This window comes from Pelophylax lessonae (assembly GCF_965119305.1).
Source record: "Pelophylax lessonae genome assembly, chromosome: 3".
NCBI classification, from domain to species: Eukaryota; Metazoa; Chordata; class Amphibia; order Anura; family Ranidae; genus Pelophylax; species Pelophylax lessonae.
Genome location: NC_138770.1, coordinates 262966576 through 262988638, shown reverse-complemented (window position 1 = coordinate 262988638; position 22063 = coordinate 262966576). Strand labels below are relative to the sequence as shown.

Below are 22063 nucleotides of genomic sequence, written 5' to 3'. Positions count from 1 at the left end.
TTGGGTTTCCCAAAGGTGTAACTACAATATTAGGAGTAGTAGCAGAACCTTGTCTATCAATGGCACTTGAGACCTCTCTTTTTTTTTTATTTTTTTCATTTACAGAAAACATTTGTCTCAAACTGGGTTACATTAATTTCACAATAGATAGAAATAGCAGCCAAATGTTCATTAGCTTTTGGGGCAAAATACTTTCCCCACATTGAATAGATTCCTAACCAGTGCTTTTTGTCTTGCTTTGTTCCATCCCAGCAGCTATCACTTAGTGCCGCCAAATCGGAAGTAAAATCACTAAACAATGTTCATAATTAGAAGAGACTGTCCATGCCATATCTCAAAACATGTGTCAAGGCAAAACAAAATGTAGAACAGTTCTTCAACATATACATATTTGACCATGTTTTATCCCTTTAATGACCCACACCTTTCCAATTGTGGGTGGATATAACACAGCCTTTTTATGGACTAAGTGGTATCAGCTCTGCCTAGTTTCTTTTGCTAAACTACTCAAACACACTCATGGCTTTATATCTAAAGTATAGGTATTGATTAATTTGTAGTCTTATGACTAGGAGGGCTAAATAGACTCTTTGAGATATCACAGATAGAGAACATAGGACACAGGACCGCTGAATTTCTGACAGGTCACCTTTTTTTTTGCACTTTCAATGGTATATTTAACAAACCAAAGTGGAGCAAATAATGGGAAGTTCATTGTTTACATACACTTTAATATTGGTATTTGCTTAATAGAGTTTTCTGATATTTCATTGAAGCCTCCAGCAAGTGGTTTCTGGTAATTTTCAGTGTACTTGTAAGCTTATATACCGTGTTTTAAACTAACGGTTTACAATGAGAAGAAAGCCCATATCCTAAATCCTTTTTTTTTTTTCAATATGGAATCTATCATTATATAGGATTTTATGAACATGGCCAAGCAGATGGAATTTTTTTCTGTCTTGTTAATGGTATTTTGGGATACATCTGTTATTGAACAGACCACCTGTGTGGAAAGAAAATGAGCTGGCATCTGCACGGTTATATAAATGGTTGTTAAACATAAAATATATCTTATCAAGAATACACTGAAATAAATGCTAACATGCAAGCAAACTTAATTGGGTGCCTGAATTTCTTTTCAAGTTTTTTTATTGACTTTGGATTTAAATATAATGTTACATTATACTGTAGAAATGTGCATAGTATTTTTACTGAGTGAGTCATAACCTAGACTTATTAGATTTGGTGGTGAGCTTTTGACAATTGTATTTAATATAATATTGTACTGTCCTACTAGAGCACAAATTGTGCTTGTTTTATCATACTTTACTTTAGCTTAAAAAAGCGCAAAGAACAATAATTATTATTAGTTGAAGTACAACTTACAGCACTCATTCAGATTTCACCTTTCTAACAATAATTCTGGTATGAAGCAAACACTTGTGTGATTAGGCTTTCATGGAAGCAGCCATAACCTAACTATGAATACTAATTCCAGAGATAGTGTTGGCAAACAGGTTTGGCAAAGAAATCAGGGAGTGACTACCTCCACTATGGCCTACTCGCAGAATGTTGCTTTACAGGAAAATCCCCTGACACATTTAGTAGACCGATATATATGAAATATGGCTGCTGATTGCTTACACGAATGACGGCTGCTGATTGGAATAGGGCACCTTACTATAATGAATAAGCTTTATGTTAACGAGATAACAATATTTTATTTTTTACCAGTTCAGAACCTATCCTAAAACTTAACAATATGCTTTTGTTATTACTTGCAGATGTCAGCTATAGAAAATATGGCGGAAAAGCTGGAGAATTTTAATGCCCTTAAACCTGAGGCTAGTGAGCTTATTCAATCTGTTCCTTCCATGTTTAACTTTCGAACCTCATCGTCTGCCCTTCCAGAAAATATCCTTAGAAAAGGAAAAGAACGATATACCTGCAGGTAAAAAAACATATGAATCTGATTTGAAGTTATGAGGGCTACTTAGATAAAATGTCAGGATGGATGTATTTGGGAGTGATTGAGTAGGCAGAGATGGACATACTGTCTCTGAAATGCTGTCCATAGGGTGATATTTGATGCCCAATGAAGCCTGTTTCAATTGAATCGGACATTAGCTGAATGGTGTATAAAAGCAGCAGACACTCCTGCAGCCTACTGTTTTCAGGCAAGAGAAAAAAACTATTCAGACAAGGGCTCTGTCATGAGTAATGTATTGCAGATGCCATTGCTGACCTCTCCTTTGGGAATGGGAGTTTCCTGGTTGTCATACTGCTGATTTGGCTTCACTGCTTTCTCAGTGCCTCACCCAGAACAAGCATGCATTAAAGCCAGACATAGCCAGGCAAGTAGCATTTTCAAAAAAGATGGCCTGTAATGGAGGACCCTGTAGTTTTCTAAAGGAAGTGTCACTATAAAATATTTGTGCTAGTGATAGCATTGCATGCAATAATATGAGCTCAACAGGTGACTTTGACTAGAAAAAAAATTGTACTGAGGGTTAGACCCTGCTTAAGGTCTAAGGCCGCCTAAAAAATCCCAAGTGAAAGTATATTAAATGAAGGAAGGAAATGTTGTGATAGCATATATGCAAATGTAGGGTTGGTAAAAAAAAAATAATGTTGTTAATGACCTAAAGGTAGGAAATGATGATTACCTAGAGCAGAATTTGGGAAAAATACCCATAATTATGATGAAAAGTTGCATGCATGGGTATAGCTTGTTTTAAAATGCACTCTAGCCCAGCTCTATACATTGACAATCCCACCAACAGGAGGCAGGAATGCCAGTAATACAGTAATACACTTGCGCCCTATAAGATATATTGGAACAGTGCCCTGCAAGTGGGTAATAATACTGGAGCTTAGAGGAAAAATGAAGACCTCTGTAAGGCAGAAATACATGCACATTTGGGAATTTGCCACAACATTCAAAAGCTCTGAGAATGGCAGCTTTACTCTGATGGCTTACACCTGCTGTAGTGAACAGTGAAGAGAAAAAGACATAAAGACTATTATAACTTAGTATGTACATTGGGGAAGTCTACAGATTTTGACAGCAACTAAAAAAAGGGTGAAGTTAAAGTAAAGAGACCTTTGGGAGAGGCATTTTTTCATAGACACTTTAGTTCTGAATTAACTCTGTGGGGGTGAAACAAGTAATAAAACAGTGTAATGTTCTTTTGTAGGAAAGTGAATTTCTTATCTATTTACTTAGGTACTGTGGGAAGATTTTCCCAAGATCTGCGAATCTAACGCGGCATCTACGGACTCACACAGGAGAACAGCCTTACCGGTATGAAATATTTCAGATCTTATCCATTTTGTTTTTGCAACTCAAGTAAACCCTTATCTACTTTAAGCTATTCACACACAATCTTGCTGCTTTCAGAACTTGGTGTATATATAGCTTTCTAACCCCAAAACCAATTTTATGTAGACTTATCCTTAAAAGTGTATATATATATATATATATATATATATATATATATATATATATATATATATATATATATATACAGTATCTCCCAAAATGAGTACACCCCTCACATTTTTGTAAATATTTTATTATATCTTTTCATGTGACAACACTGAAGAAATGACACTTTGTTACAATGTAAAGTAGAGAGTGTATAGCTTGTATAACAGTGTAAATTTGCTGTCCCCTCAAAATAACTCAACACACAGCCATTAATGTCTAAACTGCTGGCAACAAAAGTGAGTACATGTTGAACATGTCCAATATGGGCCCAGAGTGTCAATATTTTGTGTGGCCACCATTATTATTTAGCACCCTCTTAATCCTCTTTGCATGGAGTTCACCAGAGATACACATATTGCCATCGGAGTCCTCTTCCACTCCTCCATGACGACATCAGGAAGCTGGTGGATGTTAGAGACCTTGCGCTCCTCCACCTTCTGTTTAAGAATGCACCACAGATGCTCAATAGGGTTTAGGTCTGGAGACATGCTTGGCCAGTCCATCACCTTTACCCTTAGCTTCTTTAGCACGGCAGATGTGTTTGGGGTGGTTATCATGTTGGAATATTGCCCTGCGGCCAGTCTCCGAAAGGAGGGGATCATGCTCTGCTTCAGTATGTCACAGTACATGTTGGCATTAATGATTTCCTCAATGAACTGTAGATCTCCAGTGCTGGCAGCACTCATGCAGCCCCAGATCATGACACTTACACCGTCATGCTTGACTGTAGGCAAGACACACTTGTCTTTGTACTCCTCACCTGGTTGCCGCCACACACGCTTGACACCATCTAAACCAAATACGTTTATTTTGGTCTCATCAGACTACAGGGCATGGTTCCAGTAATCCATGTCCTTAGTCTGCTTGTCTTCAGCAAACTTTTTGCAGGCTTTCTTGTGCATCAGCTTTAGAAGAGGCTTCTTTCTGGGACGACAGCTATGCAGACCAATTTGATGCCTTGTGCGGTGTATGGTCTGAGCACTGACAGGCTAACCCTCCACCCCTTCAACCTCTGCAGCAATGCTGGCAGCACTCATACGTCTATTTCCCAAAGACAACCTCTGGATATTACGCTGAGCACGTACACTCAACCTCTTTGGTCGACCATAGCGAGAACTGTTCTGAGTGGAACCTGTCCTGGTAAACTACTGTATGGTCTTGGCCACCATGCTGCAGCTCAGTTTCAGGGTCTTGGCAATCTTTTTATAGCCTAGCCCATCTTTACAACCATTCCTTTTTTCAGATCCTCAGAGAGTTCTTTGTCATGAGGTGCCATGTTGAACTTCCAGTGACTGGTGTGAGAGAGTAAGAGCAATAACACCAAATTTAACACACCTGCTCCACATTCGCACCTGCGACCTGGTAACACTAACGAGTCACATGACACAGGGGAGGGAAAATGGCTAATTTGGCTAAATTTGGACATTTTCACTTAGGGGTGTACTCACTTTTGTTGCCAGAGGTTTAGACATTAATGGCTGTGTGTTCAGTTATTTTGAGGGGAAAACAAATTAACACTGTTATACAAGCTGTACACTCAATACATTACATTGTAGCAAAGTGTCATTTCTTCAGTGTTGTCATATGAAAAGATATAATAAAATATTTTTAAAAATGTTAGGGTTGTACTCACTTTTGTGAGATACTGTATATATAGTGGTTTTGTGTGTGTTCTTTCTTCATTTACTATGGCCAAGGCTAAAAATTATTTTTTTAGAAATACATGTCAGAAACTGCATATATGAACGTTTTGTGTTCCCTTTAGCCAGAGTGAAGCTCTAGGCTCCTTTTCACAGGTTTCCAAGTTATGTTTACCTGCTATACTGAAATAACCTGTTGCTTACAGAACTCAAAAGTTAAAATGTGATTTGCACACACAAGAGAATTGGTTGAAGCAGTGACATATGAGACAGAGAAACCCTAACTTATTCAGCTGCTATAGCATAAAGAAAAAATAAAGTGACATGCTAAAGTGTCCTGCTAATCATTGTTATTGAAAATCATTAAGGTGCCTTTTTTCTATGCCATATGTCAGCAGGATGAATAAAGGTCAGAGAAACTGAATGTGAACTGCTTCTGCTGTTCTCCATCTTTAGAAAACCCATATCGTTTTGTGAATTCTGAGTCATGGGTGCATTATTATTCAGAATACAAACAAGCAGGAATCAGGCTTATGTTTAAGAGCCCATTCACACTGGGGAGACACGACTTGCCGGGGCGACCAGTGAAGTCAATGCAAGTCGCCTCCAGGTCGCCCCAAAGTAGTGCAGGACCATTTTTCTAAGTCGGAGCGACTTGTTTCGCTCCTGTTAGAACGGGTCCTGTGCTAATCAATGGCAGGTGACCCACTGCGACTTGGTCGCCTGACAAGTCGCGCTAGTGTGAATGGGGACTCAAAAAAACTATAAACATTAAAATAAAGTGACAAAGTAACATTATATTCCCCTGTAAAATAAAAAGCAGATCAGTATTGTAAGTAGGGAACAAGGAATGAAAGTTCCACGATCATAAATATTTTACCATTGAAAATAATACATATTACATTTTCATGTAGTATTAAAATAGTTGTAAGTCATCAGTGCCTATTATAAAAGACAGGCATGTAAGAGCAGACCTTTTTTTAAAGAAAGTGATCACCTTGTAAAACAATCCATTCCATTTCAAATAGAAATTAAAGGCAAAACATTTTTGTATAGATATAATAAAAAATAATAAATACTTTTTTTGCTTTTTATATTTTTTTTTACAAGTGATTACATTCCCTCTGTTCTCAGCTGCATGAGAGCTGGGGGAGGAGAAGCATAAGCACACTGAGCTTCCCAGTGAAAGGCTGTGCAGCGGGGGCATGTCAGGACAAGCATGATCAATGGAGGAAAGTACACAATGGAGGAGCGTTCCCAGCATAGCTAGAAAACTGATGATGGTGTGCTCTCCTGCTTAGTGTGGTCAGTTTTTTTAAATATGAAAGCAAGGGGACTAGCAGGAACACCAGGAATTTCACACAAAGGAAGCAATACAAAAATAACAGCATGCTTTCTCATTCATGTATGTGCTACAGGAGGCATGTATCAGCAATACAAAGTGTTGGGGTAACAAACGCTTTAAGTTATAAATAAAATCATAAAATCACTCTCTGTATATTTTTTTTTCAATGTTTATTTATAGGTCACATGATTACAATTCCTCAACACACCTCACACGGAGAGACTGGTGGAAGTGACTATATGTTTTGTACTAGCTGCTGCCGTGTGATAGTCAGGCTGAGGTTGAGTGCATGTCCCTTTAGATTAATTCCATGTAATTATTATTATATAGGATTTATATAGCGCCAACAGTTTGCGCAGCGCTTTACAATGTGAGGGAAGACAATACAGTTACAATACAATTCAAAACAGGAGGAACTAGAGGGCCCTGCTCGTTAGAGCTTACAATCTAGAATGACTAAAACTATTCTAAGTTTTATAGTAGCTTAGTAATGAAGGAGGATTGGTGAATCAGTGATCATGTTGAAATCTTTACCATCATCTTTTGGTAAATTATCCCTTTAACACATGGTATTCATTTTACAATTTGAATCACCTTTGCCAATACAAGCACACTGTAGTATCTTACCAAACAAGCTATTTCCCCAACAATCCCTATCCTATAATTACAATAAAATCGTGATTGAATAAAGTAGACAGAACAAGGAAGTTTGTTTCTGTTTACTGGAAATGTGTACATCAAAACCTTGGTGCCAACCGCTGACAAAATAATTTGAAAAATAAGTTGAACATTTAGAAACACAATTATATATGGAATCCCTCCTCATCAAAAGAACATATTAAAATTTCTTGGCTTTTCAATAGATATTATACATTAGATTGGAACTTAGAAGTGGTCTCCATAAAATCCTTGGCATAATATACACTGAAAATGACAGACTTATTTAATAAGACAAAACACAGTAACCTATAAGAGTGATCTGTTCATTGTTTGGCTACTCTACAAGCAACCTGAAATCTTTATTGTTTACATGAGCTCTGTGGATGGCTGCTGATGCTTTTGAGACTGTCAGGTAGCGTGTCCCCCTCTGGGTGCCATTGCTTCTTCTGCCCATTGCAATGACACTACAGGAAAAAGCAGCTGGTTAGGGGAACCCAAGTGCCCAGTTGGGGGACATGTTATCCAACATACCTGCAAATGTTGGATAACAGCATGACGCAAAAGGCAGATTTTACTTGCCGCCTTCTGTAGAGGTATGCAATTATCATTTTCTATTTCAGAGGGTAACTAGCTTGATTTTTTAAAGCTGTAATAGGGTTTCTTTAAATAAGCTAACACTTGTGTAGTGTGGTAATTGAGAATAAGAATCTATTTTCTTGCCTTTTCATTCTTGATGGTATGTCAATCACTATGTTGCAATAATAGTAGTTATACACTGACCAGTGATAATTAATGTGTGTAGAGATGTGTTGACTTTCTCTGTTGCCCATAGTCAGTCACAGGACCCACAATGTCAGATTTATATTTCAATCCATATCCAAATCATTTTGGCTGTAGCAGACAATATGTGATTTTTTTTCCAGTGTTTGCCTCAAACGTATGTGTACAGCTAAATCTCTTTTTAGTTCATCATAGTGTAGAGAAGGGTTGAAAACCCTATCAGTTTTTTTGGATTTTGCTGTCTGTATATAATTAGGTAAATCTCTAATTACTGCCTGCTCCTGAGATGCAACAGGACATTAGAGGAAGTCTACGAACACACCCCGCTTTTTGGCTTTTTAGTTTTGTATCCAATGAAGTTGACACATGCCCCACTAATGATACCTTTACGGCAAAACAAATCAGAGGCATTCTGTTGAACATCTTTGCATGACCCTTAAGCCCCGTACACACGTACCGATCGTCGGCTGAACGATCGTCCGTCTTTTGTCCAGGGCTGTCGTGTCTGTTGAAAACTGCAAAAGACTCCACACGAATTTTGTCGGCCAACAACAGCCGACTGCAGAAGTGATGTCATGTGATGGTTAACTTTCCTTGTCTTTTTTCTTTTCTGAGCATGCCCAGTCTTGCAAATCTGCTGTCTGTCGGCCGAAATCTGTACTGACTGGCGAACAATCGGCCATTCTGGTGTTGGCCAACAAAAATTTTAATGCCTGCACGACAGATTCTATTCGGCCGAAAATGCGCTGTCGGCTGTCGGAAGCATCATACTAACAAGCCTACAATCGGCCGATCGTTCGGCGGCTGAATATTTACGGCCGACAATCGCTACGTGTGTACGGGGCTTTACTTTAAGCCATGTAGGTTGCACAACCACTGTCTCTTTCCCCATGCTGGCCTAGTTGGAAATTTGCTGGACTTCCATATACGCTCAAAAGTCACAACATAGGATGTTGCTAATTATTCTATTTATGCTGCCATTTTGGGTAGAATAACTGAACTACCAAGCGTGTATACTCTGTAATTAGCCCATTATGCACTGCCTGGCCAAAAAAAAAAAAGTCGCCACCCAAAAAAAAGGTCTCACACTCTAATATTTTGTTGGCTTTGATTACGGCATGCATTTGCTGTGGCATTATTTCGATAAGCTTCTGCAATGTCACAAGATTTATTTCCATCCAGTGTTACATTCATTTTTCACCAAGATCTTGTATTGATGATGGGGGAGTCGGACCACTGCACAAAGCCTTCTCCAGCATATCCCAAAGATTCTCAATGGGATTAAGTTCTGGTCTCTGTGGTGTGGAAATCCATGTGTGAAAATGATGTCTCATGCTCCCTGAACCACCTTTCACAACTTGAGCCCAATGAATCCCGGCATTGTCATCTTGGAATATGCCATGCCATCAGGGAAGAAAAAAATCCATTAATGGAATAACCTGGTCATTCAGTATATTCAGGTAGTCAGCTGACCTCATTCTTTGGGCACATGCAGTAACTATCTGCTTAGTTTAGTTAGTTTCTTAGTTAATTCCAGGTGTCGACTTTTCTATTTTTTATTTTTTTGGTCAGGCAGTGTATATGGGTGCTATATAAGTTGCACGTGGTTGGAGCATTATATGAGCTGGAGTATGCCATTTGTTGTGTAAACACATTTGGTGCATTGAACTGTCTGTACAGATTACAAAGTACATTACTGTTTTATCAGACACCCAGAAACAGCAGTTTTTTCATCTTGCATGTGGGAAGTACAATATTACTCTTATACCAGTGAAGTTGTTTCAAGCATATGTTGGGACTGTGTGTCCCACTCACTATTAGGGATGATAGCGCGATTGACTTAAGGAAACATATGGTCATTTTGATATTAGGCGGACACATTCTTTGCCATGGGAGCAACTTTTCTAGGCTATTTGACTGCCATTTATCTTTAAGTAATACTTGAATACAATTACAGAGTTCTGGATAGATTATATTACAGGCCTTATGTGTTTTTTGCATGGATAAGTCTGAAAATTTGATATTGCTTCATATCCATTTTCATAATTTCAAGGATCCTTTATAGATGTGTTTACTGTCTTGAGAGCTGACACAAGCCACTCATGTGTCTGTTATGCAATGATTTTTGTCTGTCTCTACAAACCAGTTCATCTATTTTATGCAAGTCAGCTTGAATTATGAGGGAGATACATTGTTAGGTTTTTCAGCTTTACTGAAATGTGCAAAGGGGCTTCTAGAAAAGCTTCAGTGATAGAATATAGTCACTTTTTGGAGTAAAACAAACTGACTGTAGATTGGCAGGGGGCTCATGATAGACTCTTTTTTCATGTTACATTTTATATTCAATATCAATATATTTAAACATAGCATTTGGAAAAAAGGGCCATATATGTTGTACTACCTGTTTTTTTTTTTTTATCATGAAGCTAATCATGTAGTATTGTTACATTTTAGCTTATTGATAAAACAAAATGAAATTCTAATATACTTGCAATACTGAGTAGTGGCAAATCGGCAGATCTTTTAACATGTGCTCCTTTCATATGTTAAATGTAAAAGTAATATTTTTTGGTATCAAATATAGAGATTTTAATAAATACCCAGTAGAGGAAGCTCTGTATTTGACCCAACTTGTAAAAAAACTCAGCTCCACAGGCAGTGCATTGTTTTCAGTGAGTTGCTGACTCATAGATTTGCTCTGTAAGAAGGTGCAGTAAAGCAGGGCCAATATGTAGCAGAAAGCAGAGCCTAAACATATAATGATCAAATATGGCTTCCCCAGGCACATAAATAACGGGAAACAATACATAGAAGTAAGGTTTTTGAAAACATTAATGAACTTTGAGAAGATTATTTGATTACATTTACATACAAAGAATGACTGAAAATATTATATGTTACATTTAAAATACTTTGCAGAATTAGATCGTTATCTCCATTTCCATAAATGTCTTAAACAAGGAGTATGGACAAAGCTATTTTGACCATATTTCTCCTTTGGGTCACAGGAGTGCACTGTGACTCCTGTGACCCAGATTCAGCTACCAGTGGGCAAAAGCCTGCTGTCTGCTGACATCAAAGAGCTGGTCCAGGCTCTGGAGGGATCCCAACAATACTTTTGGGATTCAGCCAGATGCCTGATTAGCAGCTGGCTCAGCCTCTCAGTACTCCTATAAGAGCTTTAGCAATCCTCTCTCACCCACTTACAGCCCAGCGCTCCAGTGATATCTCCCCTGCTGTTCTGTTGTGTTCTGACAGGGGAACTGCCCCCCTGCCAGAAGACTCTGGTCATTGGCTGGGAGCGCCGAGCAGAAGCCCTTCGGCAGATCTTTTTTAGTCATGTCCCTTCGTCTTTTTGGCTGGGAGCGCTGAACAGGAGCCCTTCGGCAGATCTTTTTTAGTCTTGCCCCGATTGGCTGGCTTTTGTCAGAACGACTGCAGTACAAATGGGCTGAATGTCAACCAGTTTCTATTGAACTGGCCAATGCTGCCCAACATTTGACCCATGTGTACTAGGCTTTAATGAAGAGGTGTCTTTGTTGTCTGTTGCAGCCAATCAACCCTACCTTTCATTTTCACTTGGCATAAAAAAAAAAACATTTTATTTTGTGCCCACATACATATTTTCAGCTCTGTGTTTATTGTAATTATCTTGGCACTGAAAGACTGTTAGTGCCTGGGACAGCTAATGCTTTCTATACACTCTCCTCTGAAGTGCTATAGTAGCTTATTATTACATCAGAATCCCAGCTGCAAAGTTGGATTAACATAAATATACAACCAAGGTGCTGTTTGATCTAACCTGCTGTGATGAGTCTTGTGTTAAACCTTGCTCACCAACCTCTTTCTCCTGGTTCTAGATGCAAATACTGTGACCGATCTTTTAGTATCTCCTCAAACCTCCAACGGCATGTCCGCAACATTCACAACAAGGAGAAACCATTCAAGTGCCACTTGTGTGATAGATGCTTTGGTCAGCAAACGAACCTAGATCGACATCTAAAGAAACATGAGAATGGAAACCTCTCTGGTATGTCATATTTAATCTATGATGAGTGTCATAAGAGTGTTCATTTAATGCTTTATGCTTCTAATGTGACTGAGAAAATAAAAATGAAAAATGGGCTGTCAGGGGAAAGTATTACTGTAAATGAACATAAAGCAAAGGCCAAGCTGTGTTTGCTGATCCTCTTTTATAGAAAACCTGTTTGAAAGAAATGTAAGGCCCTACACTTCATACATGTGTGTGGTTGTGAGACAGCGGTGTTGCTATATTTATTATATGATTAGTCTGGCTGCAGGAGGGAGTCTGTTTTTTAGACAATAGGAAGTTGAGTGTACACATGGATTTCATCTTTTCTACTCATTGACCCTAGACACATTTTTGTGTAAATGGTGTTTTTCCCAAACCTCCCTATGCCTGAAGACTCAGCTCAGCCTTTATCGACACAATGCACAGTATGTGTTATTGCACTGTGGGAGTATGAGAATTGACCTTTTTATTTCCTCAATAGGTACAGCTGCATCATCCCCTCATTCAGAGTCTGAAGGCACAGGAGCCATTCTGGATGACAAGGAAGATTCTTATTTTACAGAAATCCGAAATTTTATTGGCAACAGCAGCCATAGCAAGCAGTCACCTTTAAACTCTGAAGATAGGTAAGAATGAATTGAAATATGATAGTCTATATAATTAGCCTTTAGCCATTTGTCTGAAATAACAACCATAATTGTAATTAATTGTAATAAAAAAATCGAATTTATAACATTCAATATATTCTCCTGATATAGTGTGCATCTAGTTGTGAAGCAGAAAGCAGAGAATGATTATTCTGCCTTATCATAAACAAGATAAAAAAGCTGTCAGACACTGATAGACCATTGGCTTGCTAAATCGAAAGATGCGGAAATATATATATATATATATATATATATATATATTTATTATATACCGTATAAGAGACATCCATTTATATTTAAATAAACGTCTGTATCTACCTTTAGTGATCAGAGTTTCCTGTGATTGTAATTTTACAGTTTGTCATACATACATTACCAAGTAGTCATCTTATGGCCAGTAGTCATCTTATTATCTTGTGGGAATGGATGATGGGTAGCCTATTCATTTTTTCAGAATATAGATGAATACAAAGGCAGATCTTTAGATACAGCTAAAAAAAAAATAAAAAAATAATAAATAAATAAATAATAATGCAAATAATCAAAATACATACTGTAGGTGTCTTTTGATCTGTATTTAAATGAAACAAAGTTTTATTAATAGCAGAGATGATTATTACTGTATATGATGTACAAAACACATCAGCCTTGTTCGTTAAAGAGAGAAGAAAATCAATAGTCTCTAAAATTACAATGAACCTAATATAAAAAAATAATGATCACATTTTTAAGTAAATCATTGTGGTGAAAAGTTTGAGTGTATTTTTTTGATCATATTTCCTTTGTCTTTTGATTGGGGACTTGCATTAAACATCTGGCCACAACATGTCCCTAAACAGGAAGTTAATAAGAAGTAAGGGTCATAGGGTCAGCCAGTGTTTCCTTTTCAGAATTCAACATTCTGACTGTGCTTGATGGATATTTTATCCCTGGCAAATTACTGAACTTGGAGACGTAATTAGCAAATCTGTTTATTCAATCATAAAGCTTTCCTTTCTTTGGGTCCAGTTCATGAAACATTCATCCATGAGAAATGTGATGTAGCATAACTAGCACCATTATTTTGGCAATGCCACCTACTATTTTTTTCCAGTTCCTGCTGGTGGTCCAAATGCACAATTATTATACTCAGATAAAAGATAGAGGTAGTCACCATATGTTTTGAACTTGCCAGTAATTATCCTGTTTTGAGGCCGATGGATTCATTGCTTATTCAGCCTTTCAGTTTTAAATAAATCATTTCCTGACTTTTTACATTGATCCCTTTTTAACTGTGTTGACTTTTCATGTATCCTGGTGGGGGAGAAGTATTCAAGAAGAGAGGGATGTCAAAGAAAAACAGAGGCCTGAATAGTCAAGTCTTAATATACAGAGGAAACCCATTGTCTGGGAAGTGTACAAGATAATTTGGAGAATTACTGAATCATTTCCAATGTGGCTACAGATGATTTAACAGACAGGTTATTTGCTAAGAAAAAAAGCCCCTTATGTAGTAGCTATAGAAGCTGTTCTGTCCTATAATTGGAATGGAATCTTACAAATGATTAAATGGCTTTAACAAAGCTGTAAGAGAGCATTATATATGAACTGCTTAGGTGATGCCAAAATAGATTTAGTGATTTTAGTAAGTGCAGCTTAAGAGCTGTAGAGCTCAGTGTATAATACAATGATAGTTTTTTTTTTTTTTTTTACCCATAAAAACAAAATGATAATATTGGTTCCCATTTTTAAACACAGAGTAAAGGCCAATCAGCCAGAGGAAACAATAGCTTCCTAAAGGAAAGACAAGAGCGTTTTTTACACTCTTGCTGGTTCAAATCACATTAAAAATGATTACTAAAGCATGTATTGAACTACACTGTGTTCATAAAGTAGACATTAAATATAATATTTATTTCAAAAGTTATTTTCAACATTTTTAAATATGCACCTTCTAATCAAAAAATGCCCAGTGGTCCTGTCCTTGCTCAGGCATTTCCTATTATAGGGTGACAGTGCTCCATCCCTCTATTACACTCCTGTATTGTCAGGAGCAATTATGCATGTTCATAATTTGGTAGGGTTATAGACTCTTATCTAGCAAGTGTTATCAAGTGTGATGACTTGGTGGGATTCTTTAATCTTTTAGACTCCAAGGGGTTTTATTTCTTTCACTGTTGCGTTGTCACCCTGTCACATGCTATTGCAATAAACACTGCACATTGCAGTGTACAGACATAGCACAGACAAGATATACTGATGCAACCTGACCTGAGAAACATGTGCAGCAGTTGCTAGTCTGTATGCATGTAGAAAGGACAAGACTGCAAAAACGATGCAGGAAATCAGGAGAACTGAGATTAAATGGAGGAAAAAAGGTGAAAACAATGATTTTATTAAGCAAATTGTGACAGTTGATTATAAAACACAGTGATGTAGAATCTCAAATCCACTCTATTGAGGTTTATATTAACCTTATTGATATTTTATTTTTACCTAGGATGAATGGGAGCCATGATAAAATTATGCTAGCTGGTCAAAATTCTGATATCTTGGATGATGATGAGATAGAGGATGATGCTATTCTGGATGAAGATGATGAGGAGACTGACCCTGCAGAGAAATCACTGAAGGAACCAAATTCAAGTTTGCTTGAAAACTGCCATGACAATGACTTTGAGGAGGAGAGCAAGGCTACATTAACCTGCAAAGTCTCCCCCAACAGGTTGGTGCATTTGTTTACCTGAATTCTCCAATGTGCACTTCTGACCCAATGTGTTTTCAGAGCATTGATTTTCACTGCAAGCCTTGGACTAAGGATCCATTATAAAAAAAAAAAAAACTCTGGCACATTGATAAAGCACAGTAATATGCTTTACAAATTGTGTTTAGCGTTCCGCTGGCTGCGGGACCCTGGGAGAGACCAAATAAATGTGTTATTAGGTAGGTTTAAGAACTAAGTGTATTTGATGAATAGTCAGAAAAGCCCCATGCACAGGAACACAGGCATACTGTTAGCAATCTGCTACAAGCAAAGTGTTGTGTTTTCAGTAAACAAATTAATTATTTTTATGTAATTTTAATTTTTTTTACAAGCTTTCCCTTTATTGTGTTTGATATTTTAAATATATACATTTGTAGCAACTTGGGGGAGCTCTGACTAGCTCAGTGCAATTATCCTATTATTCTTTTAATACATATAAGATAAGACATCTGCTTCAAAGGGTGCCTTGTTTTCATGGAGTTTTTCAACTCATTGACTTGCATTGCAACAAGAAGCAGTAAAACACAACCATTGTGTAGCACTGTAAAGCAGGTAGCAGAGCTCATGTATGTAATGACTGCACCTATACTGTAAGTAATTGCTTAGAATTGCTAAGGTTTTAGTATAAGTAGAAAATGTTTTAGAATCCCTTCACACCTTTATGGTCTGTTGCAGTAGACTACCACACGCATGTTAAGGTACTTTATTTCGTATGACTGTCTGTGCGGTATAACTTTGAATTGTCTTCCAACACATTATAACAGACAAAAAACTGGACATGCACCATTTTTATGTTGTAGTCACCTACTGTATTTGTGCATTAAAAATGCCATTCTAAATAAATGGCAGTGCATAAGGTACAGTGTGTAATGCACTTTAATATGCACACTTCACTGTGAGGCCAGCCTATTTTTTTCCCCCTTGTTAGAATACCTTATGTTTTGTAAAAAAATGTTTTTTTATCCAGGATTAAAGATGTTTAGCTGGTCTCCTTGGTTTTGCAGGTATGATGATGATGATTTCAAAACTGGTCTGTCTGCCCTAGACCACATAAGGCACTTCACAGATAGTCTTAAGATGAGAAAAATGGATGACAGTCAATATAATGATGATGACCTTGCTGCTTTCACTGCTTCCCAATTGGCAGAGGAGTTAAAACAGCCACTATATAGAAAATCCAAGTCCCAGGTAAACTATTTTATGATTTCATAAAGATTGTAAAATCCATCTCTATTTTTCAAGTTTACCATTTAGGAGTAAATCATTATATTTAAGGATTGTTCTAACTTTGAAAAGCCAGAGGGCATTCAGGGCTTGTGTCAATAATATCAGTTTGAAATAAGTTTTAAATGCTTCTGAGATCATTCAAAATTAATTGGCAGCTGAATTTGGCCTGCAGTTGACCTCCTTCTAACCTGCATTTGACCTGCTTCTGTTGGGTTTTGCATTCTCATAGACTTGGAAGGATATGCTTAACCCATATGATGTTAATGAAAGCTCGTCTGCACAAGGCCTTACAGTTCTCAGCCCTTCCTGAACACTGGTGCAAACCTGATGGTTATGCAGGGTGCAACATTATTACTTGGTAGCTGCCAGGGCAACTAGGGATCTCAAATGGATTATTTGTATTGATAATTTATTTCATAATACAGTTGATACAGTATTGAGAATTATAGGTATCTTTACTAGAGTTATCTTTAACTAGAGAGCATCATGCTCTGTGTATTGGAGGGAACTGAAAACTTGGGCACTGAGTTATCAGAGCTACTATTTTTTGGCAGTTCAGAGGTACAATACGTTTAATTAAAATTAACAAATGAAGAAATAAGCAAATATAACGGAAACTGTGAATAAAAAAAGGGAGGGATAAGTGGGGCTGCCTCGTGACAGGAAAGATGTGAGACAATGAGGAAAAATACGCAAATATAACAAGTATCAATAGTACAAAAAAATATATAAATTTAATGTGCTAAGGTGCAGCAAAGGTGTGTGCAAATATGTACGCCAAATAAATAAACATAAAAAAACAGCATAAGTGCAAAAGTGAAGGTGCTATGGCTAAAAGTTGTAAATATGACTAAGTACCCCAAAAAAGGGAAGCATCAATAAAGTGACAAAGTGCAAAAAAGTGACATTTGTGCAAAAAATATACATAGAAGTCCGAAATAAAAAGGCCATATGAAAAATGAATAATGCATAAACAAATTGCCAGTGGTTAATCAATCTTCAATGGTGCATCATGACTGTGAAAGTATGTGTGCTCCCCCTCTCTCCCAGGACCGCACTCACCAGAGAGACGAACCCCTACTGGGGTAGCAAGCATCAATCACAGTTAAAATAGCTTCTTCTATGTATGCCCAGTATTGGAGACCTTGAATATATGCACCACAAATGCCAGTTCACTTGGAAATCCCTTCCCAGTGACCACAGGTCTATAGAGATGGAAATAACTCATAGCGTGATTCCACAAACATGAATGGTTTATTGAAGTAATAATAAATACTCAAAAACAGACAGAAAATTGAGCTTTGAAAGAAGACAGTATTTCCAGAGTGCCGTACATTTCACAGACCGGAAGTGTGTACAGCGGAAGTGACGTAGTGATGCTCTACGCATTTCATCAATGTGGCATCATCAGGAGCAGCGTCAACTATGTCCGTTTGGGAATTATTTGTAGCATGTGGTAACTAGGCAATGGGGATGTCAATTACAGCTAAAACAGGAAGACATTACAAGTGACCTGTCCCAATCCAAGTAGTAAATAGATCACCAAGCCATTACCAGGCAGCGAGAGACAACAGAGTCTGCGGGCTCTCATTCATTCAGTTGAATTGTTGCTGTCTGGTAAATGAAATAAAGGAATCATTAAAATGATTTAAACTGACTACATTACATAACCCCATATTTCTTCAAATATATATCTCTTTCATTATACACTTATTATTCATGTGGTCATCTCCCTATCTGTTTGTCCATTCTTACTATCTCATCTTGTCTTAGTTGTCCATGTTAGGAGAAGGCAGACTCAACTGATTTCTGAGTGCACACGAGCAACACATTATGCTTTGTCATATTTTTAGGGATCTACAGTTCCAAAGACCTGAGTCTCCACACACCACCTCCATCAATTCAATTAATTTATTCAGCCATATTAAATAATAGGTGCTTACATACTTCAGACATAAAGCCCTTAGCCATAGAATAACAATACACATTGCAATTCAGTTTAAAGACATATCCAGCACCAGCAACTCCTGTCCTCTTCTACTAAACAGACAAGACCCATTCTACAGTTAGAAAATGTTTTGCTTATAGCATGGTATACATACATTAATATAACCTGAGCTAGAAGCAGTGCAAGCAGGGGCATTGCTAGGATTGTGAAATACTTGGGGCACCTTGGGGGGCTCCAAAGAGATTAACTTGTAGTGAACATATTCAAATTGTGAGTGGGGGGGGGAGCTTAAAGGGACATTTTACCAAAAAAACTGTATATGCTTTAATTGCTGTGACACAAGTCAGAGTCTCAAAGACATGTATAATCCTCAGCACAGTCATTAAAAAAAAAAAAGAAATGTTTCCATTACACATGTTTTTGTGCACAATTAAATTAAACATAGAGCTAACACTTTGTCTGTGCCTACCTTAAAGAAGAACATTAACTAAATTCTCAAGGACTGCTTAGCAACAAGCAACTGTTGAGACAAAGAACACTTTGATTAGAAGTATGAAATGAACAATATAGTGTATATAGTGTGGGAGTCTGTGAGGCATGTACTCAGGGGTGTGTAATGCAATGTGTGGCATGCAAGAGTCAGGAGTAGGTAGAGTGCAGTGGTCAGGAGAATGAAACGCATAGATTGCCGGTTTAGGAGTTCATAATGCACAGAATGCAGGGGTTAGGAGTATGTAAATCAGAGGACAGGCATCAGAAGTGCAAAATGCACCAAATGCAGGGTTGTGTAGTGTAGGGAGTGCAGGTTTACGTGTTTGGGGGCATATAATACCCAGAGTGCAAGGGTCAAGAGTATGTAATGCACAGAGTTCAAGGGTATTTATGTACATAGTGCAGTGGTGAGCATATAATGCAGGGAATGCATAGAGTCAGTGGTGTGTAACAGGGTCAGAGGTTTGTAACACACAGAATGCAAGAGTCAGAAGCACATAAGACACAAGATGTATGGCTCAGGGGTGTGTAAAACACAAACAAAAGCACAAATTCCCTCTGCAAGCCAAAATATTTACTTAAGCAAACATGCAAAAATCCCCCTCCCAGCACAAATCCCTCCCAAATCTCCCCTTCCAGCAGAAATCATCCTAAAAAAAAATCTCCTCCCAGCATAAATCTTTATCTCCCTCACCAAAATCTTTCCTCCCAGTACAAATCTTCACCCCCCAAATCTCTCCTTCCAACAGAAATCTTAACCCCCACCGAAACAAAAATATTTTCTGCCAGCACAAAGCTTCATTCCTCCCCATTCAGTTCATTGTTGCCATGATCACAATTCCCCCTTCCTATCTACTGGAATTTACCAGACCCCAGATTCAGCATGGCGAGCAAGGGGATTCCTCTGAAGGCTCCCCCTAGACATGTGGTACATTAGAGCTGAGGAGGAGCCCTTTGGCTTTAAATTATTTCGCCCCAACAGGCAATTCATGGGGAGAGATACTGTACTTACTGCAGCAGCGATGGATGGTCACAGAATCGGGACCTGGTGCACCCATCAGGAAATGCAAACACACACCCATGGGGGCGCCCCTGGGGCACGCTAATGATGACTTCTGCACAGAGACTCTCCTATTTTAGTTTATCTAATTTTTCAGCGATAACATTTATCAAATCATTAAACTACACCATGTGTGGAAATTGTGATTGACTCTGTGTGTAACTGCTCTAAACTACATTTTTTACAATGTGTATAATGCAATGTTTTGCTTTTGTTTTAGGCATATGCTATGATGCTGTCATTATCAGACCAGGAACCACTGCATAGCGCAACCCATAATTCTCCCAGCATGTGGCACAACATGGCAAGGGCAGCTGCCGAGTCCACTGCTCTACACTCTATTAGTCATGTATGACATAGCGATGGTACCTCCTTGGGACCAAGTCCAACATCTAGCATGTCTCTTCCACACGGAAGAGTTTAGGAAGAAAAAGACTGAGGAGCAGGATGCCTTATTACCTGCAGGGTCATCTAAAAGTCTGGTGACCTTAATTAAAAAAAAAATAAACTATTTATTCTCATTGTTTTGTTTTGCACAGCAAAGGCAGCTGCTGATTTCCAGAGCAAAAAAAAAAAGTGGACTATGAAGTTAATGGACTTTGGTGGACCCTGAGTCTTCCAGATCATTTTTGTGTTATCCTAACACATTTACAAGCACTCAAAAGAAAAAAAAAAAGAAAAAAAAATACAAAGAAAATCAGAATCTTTTTTATACACACTACTTTACTACAAGTGTGACATAAAGAGTCGCTTCAACACAGACAATTTCTATTACACAAGCTTCATGTATTTAAACAGAAGTAGCTATTTACAAATGTACATTATCATTTAATGTAGAAAAATAACAGGGAATAATTTGTTCTTTCCTTAATTATGTCTTAATTACTTTGTGGGGGGAAAGAAATTATGTGTATATTGTGAATTTTACAATGTTCAGAACTCAAAGAGAGCTTAAGTCATTAAGGGTCATTTTTGCCACTGATACCACTAATATATCGTACCGTTCAATGTTTGCCCAATCATTGTTTTAACCTTTTTAATTTTAGACAATCATTGTCAGTCAGTGTTTTGACTTTTTACCCATGTAATTGTATTTATTTCTTCTTTTTTCAACTTATGATTTTTGGTCAACATAAGATAGCACTGTTATACATGTTAAGTTGTCAGAGGCACTCACAGATTTTCCAGTGTCTGGAAAAAAAAACTTCTGTATGTATGTGCTGATTGTTGTGTTTCATTTTTTTTATTTTATTTTACCATTTCCTTTGTTCTGAGATGAAAAATAGATGCAACTTAATTTTTTGTAATGCAATTGTTTTTTGTTCTATTGTACAAATTGTTTTCATTTCTTCCATGAGCGCATGATTCCTCTGATTAAAATTGTACCTGTTATTTTATGCTGTTTGTCTGCAAGCTTGTGAGTTGTTATGTTCCTGTTAATCCTATTTGTAAAATGAAGTGTTCCATTTCTGTTTAAATATGTGTATTTTATTTTTTTTCCTTTCACTTTTGAGGGACCAGATTTAATTTCCTTAATTTTTTTTGTAATCTCATTTTGAAATAATTGAGGTACTTTCTTTAATTGTTTTGTACAATTGTAATTGTTACACATTCTAGTTCATTATTTTGGGAGGACTAAGTACATGAAAATAAAGAACTACATTGTTGGAGGTCAGTGTTAATTCAGACGAGTATGTGTACAAGAAAATTCTAATTGATTTTAATTTTACTACAGGAAACACTTTTAATGTTAATACATATATGAAGGCATTTACACTTCATGGATTACAACTGTGTTTTAGATCAAATAATTAACAATACCTCCCAACAGAGCTTGTGCACAAAGACACTTGTCTGTGTACAAACTGCCATATGAATCAATTCAGTTTTTGAAGCAACTGAAAACACCTCAAGGCAATTTTGAAGCAGCTTAAAGCAACTCATACGGACTCAAACAACTCAAAAGCAAGTCAAAGCAACTCAAATGCACATCAAGGC

The 22063-nt window shown here is 37.4% G+C and overlaps 1 protein-coding gene across 5 annotated transcripts in view; it reads left to right on the top strand.

Annotated features, from left to right (window-relative positions):
* The window catches only part of MECOM (MDS1 and EVI1 complex locus), a 759445-nt gene extending 737710 nt beyond the window's left edge, over nucleotides 1-21735 (top strand). For all 5 annotated transcript variants that reach the window (XM_082249190.1, XM_082249189.1, XM_082249192.1 and 2 more), the window contains 7 exons: nucleotides 1785-1951; nucleotides 3227-3304; nucleotides 11776-11945; nucleotides 12430-12574; nucleotides 15075-15299; nucleotides 16343-16526; nucleotides 20286-21735. In XM_082249190.1, coding sequence (XP_082105316.1) covers nucleotides 1785-1951; nucleotides 3227-3304; nucleotides 11776-11945; nucleotides 12430-12574; nucleotides 15075-15299; nucleotides 16343-16526; nucleotides 20286-20420 — 1104 coding nt within the window. In that variant the 3' untranslated portion in view covers nucleotides 20421-21735. The remainder of the gene's footprint in view (nucleotides 1-1784; nucleotides 1952-3226; nucleotides 3305-11775; nucleotides 11946-12429; nucleotides 12575-15074; nucleotides 15300-16342; nucleotides 16527-20285) is intronic.
* Nucleotides 21736-22063: the final 328 nt, after the last annotated feature.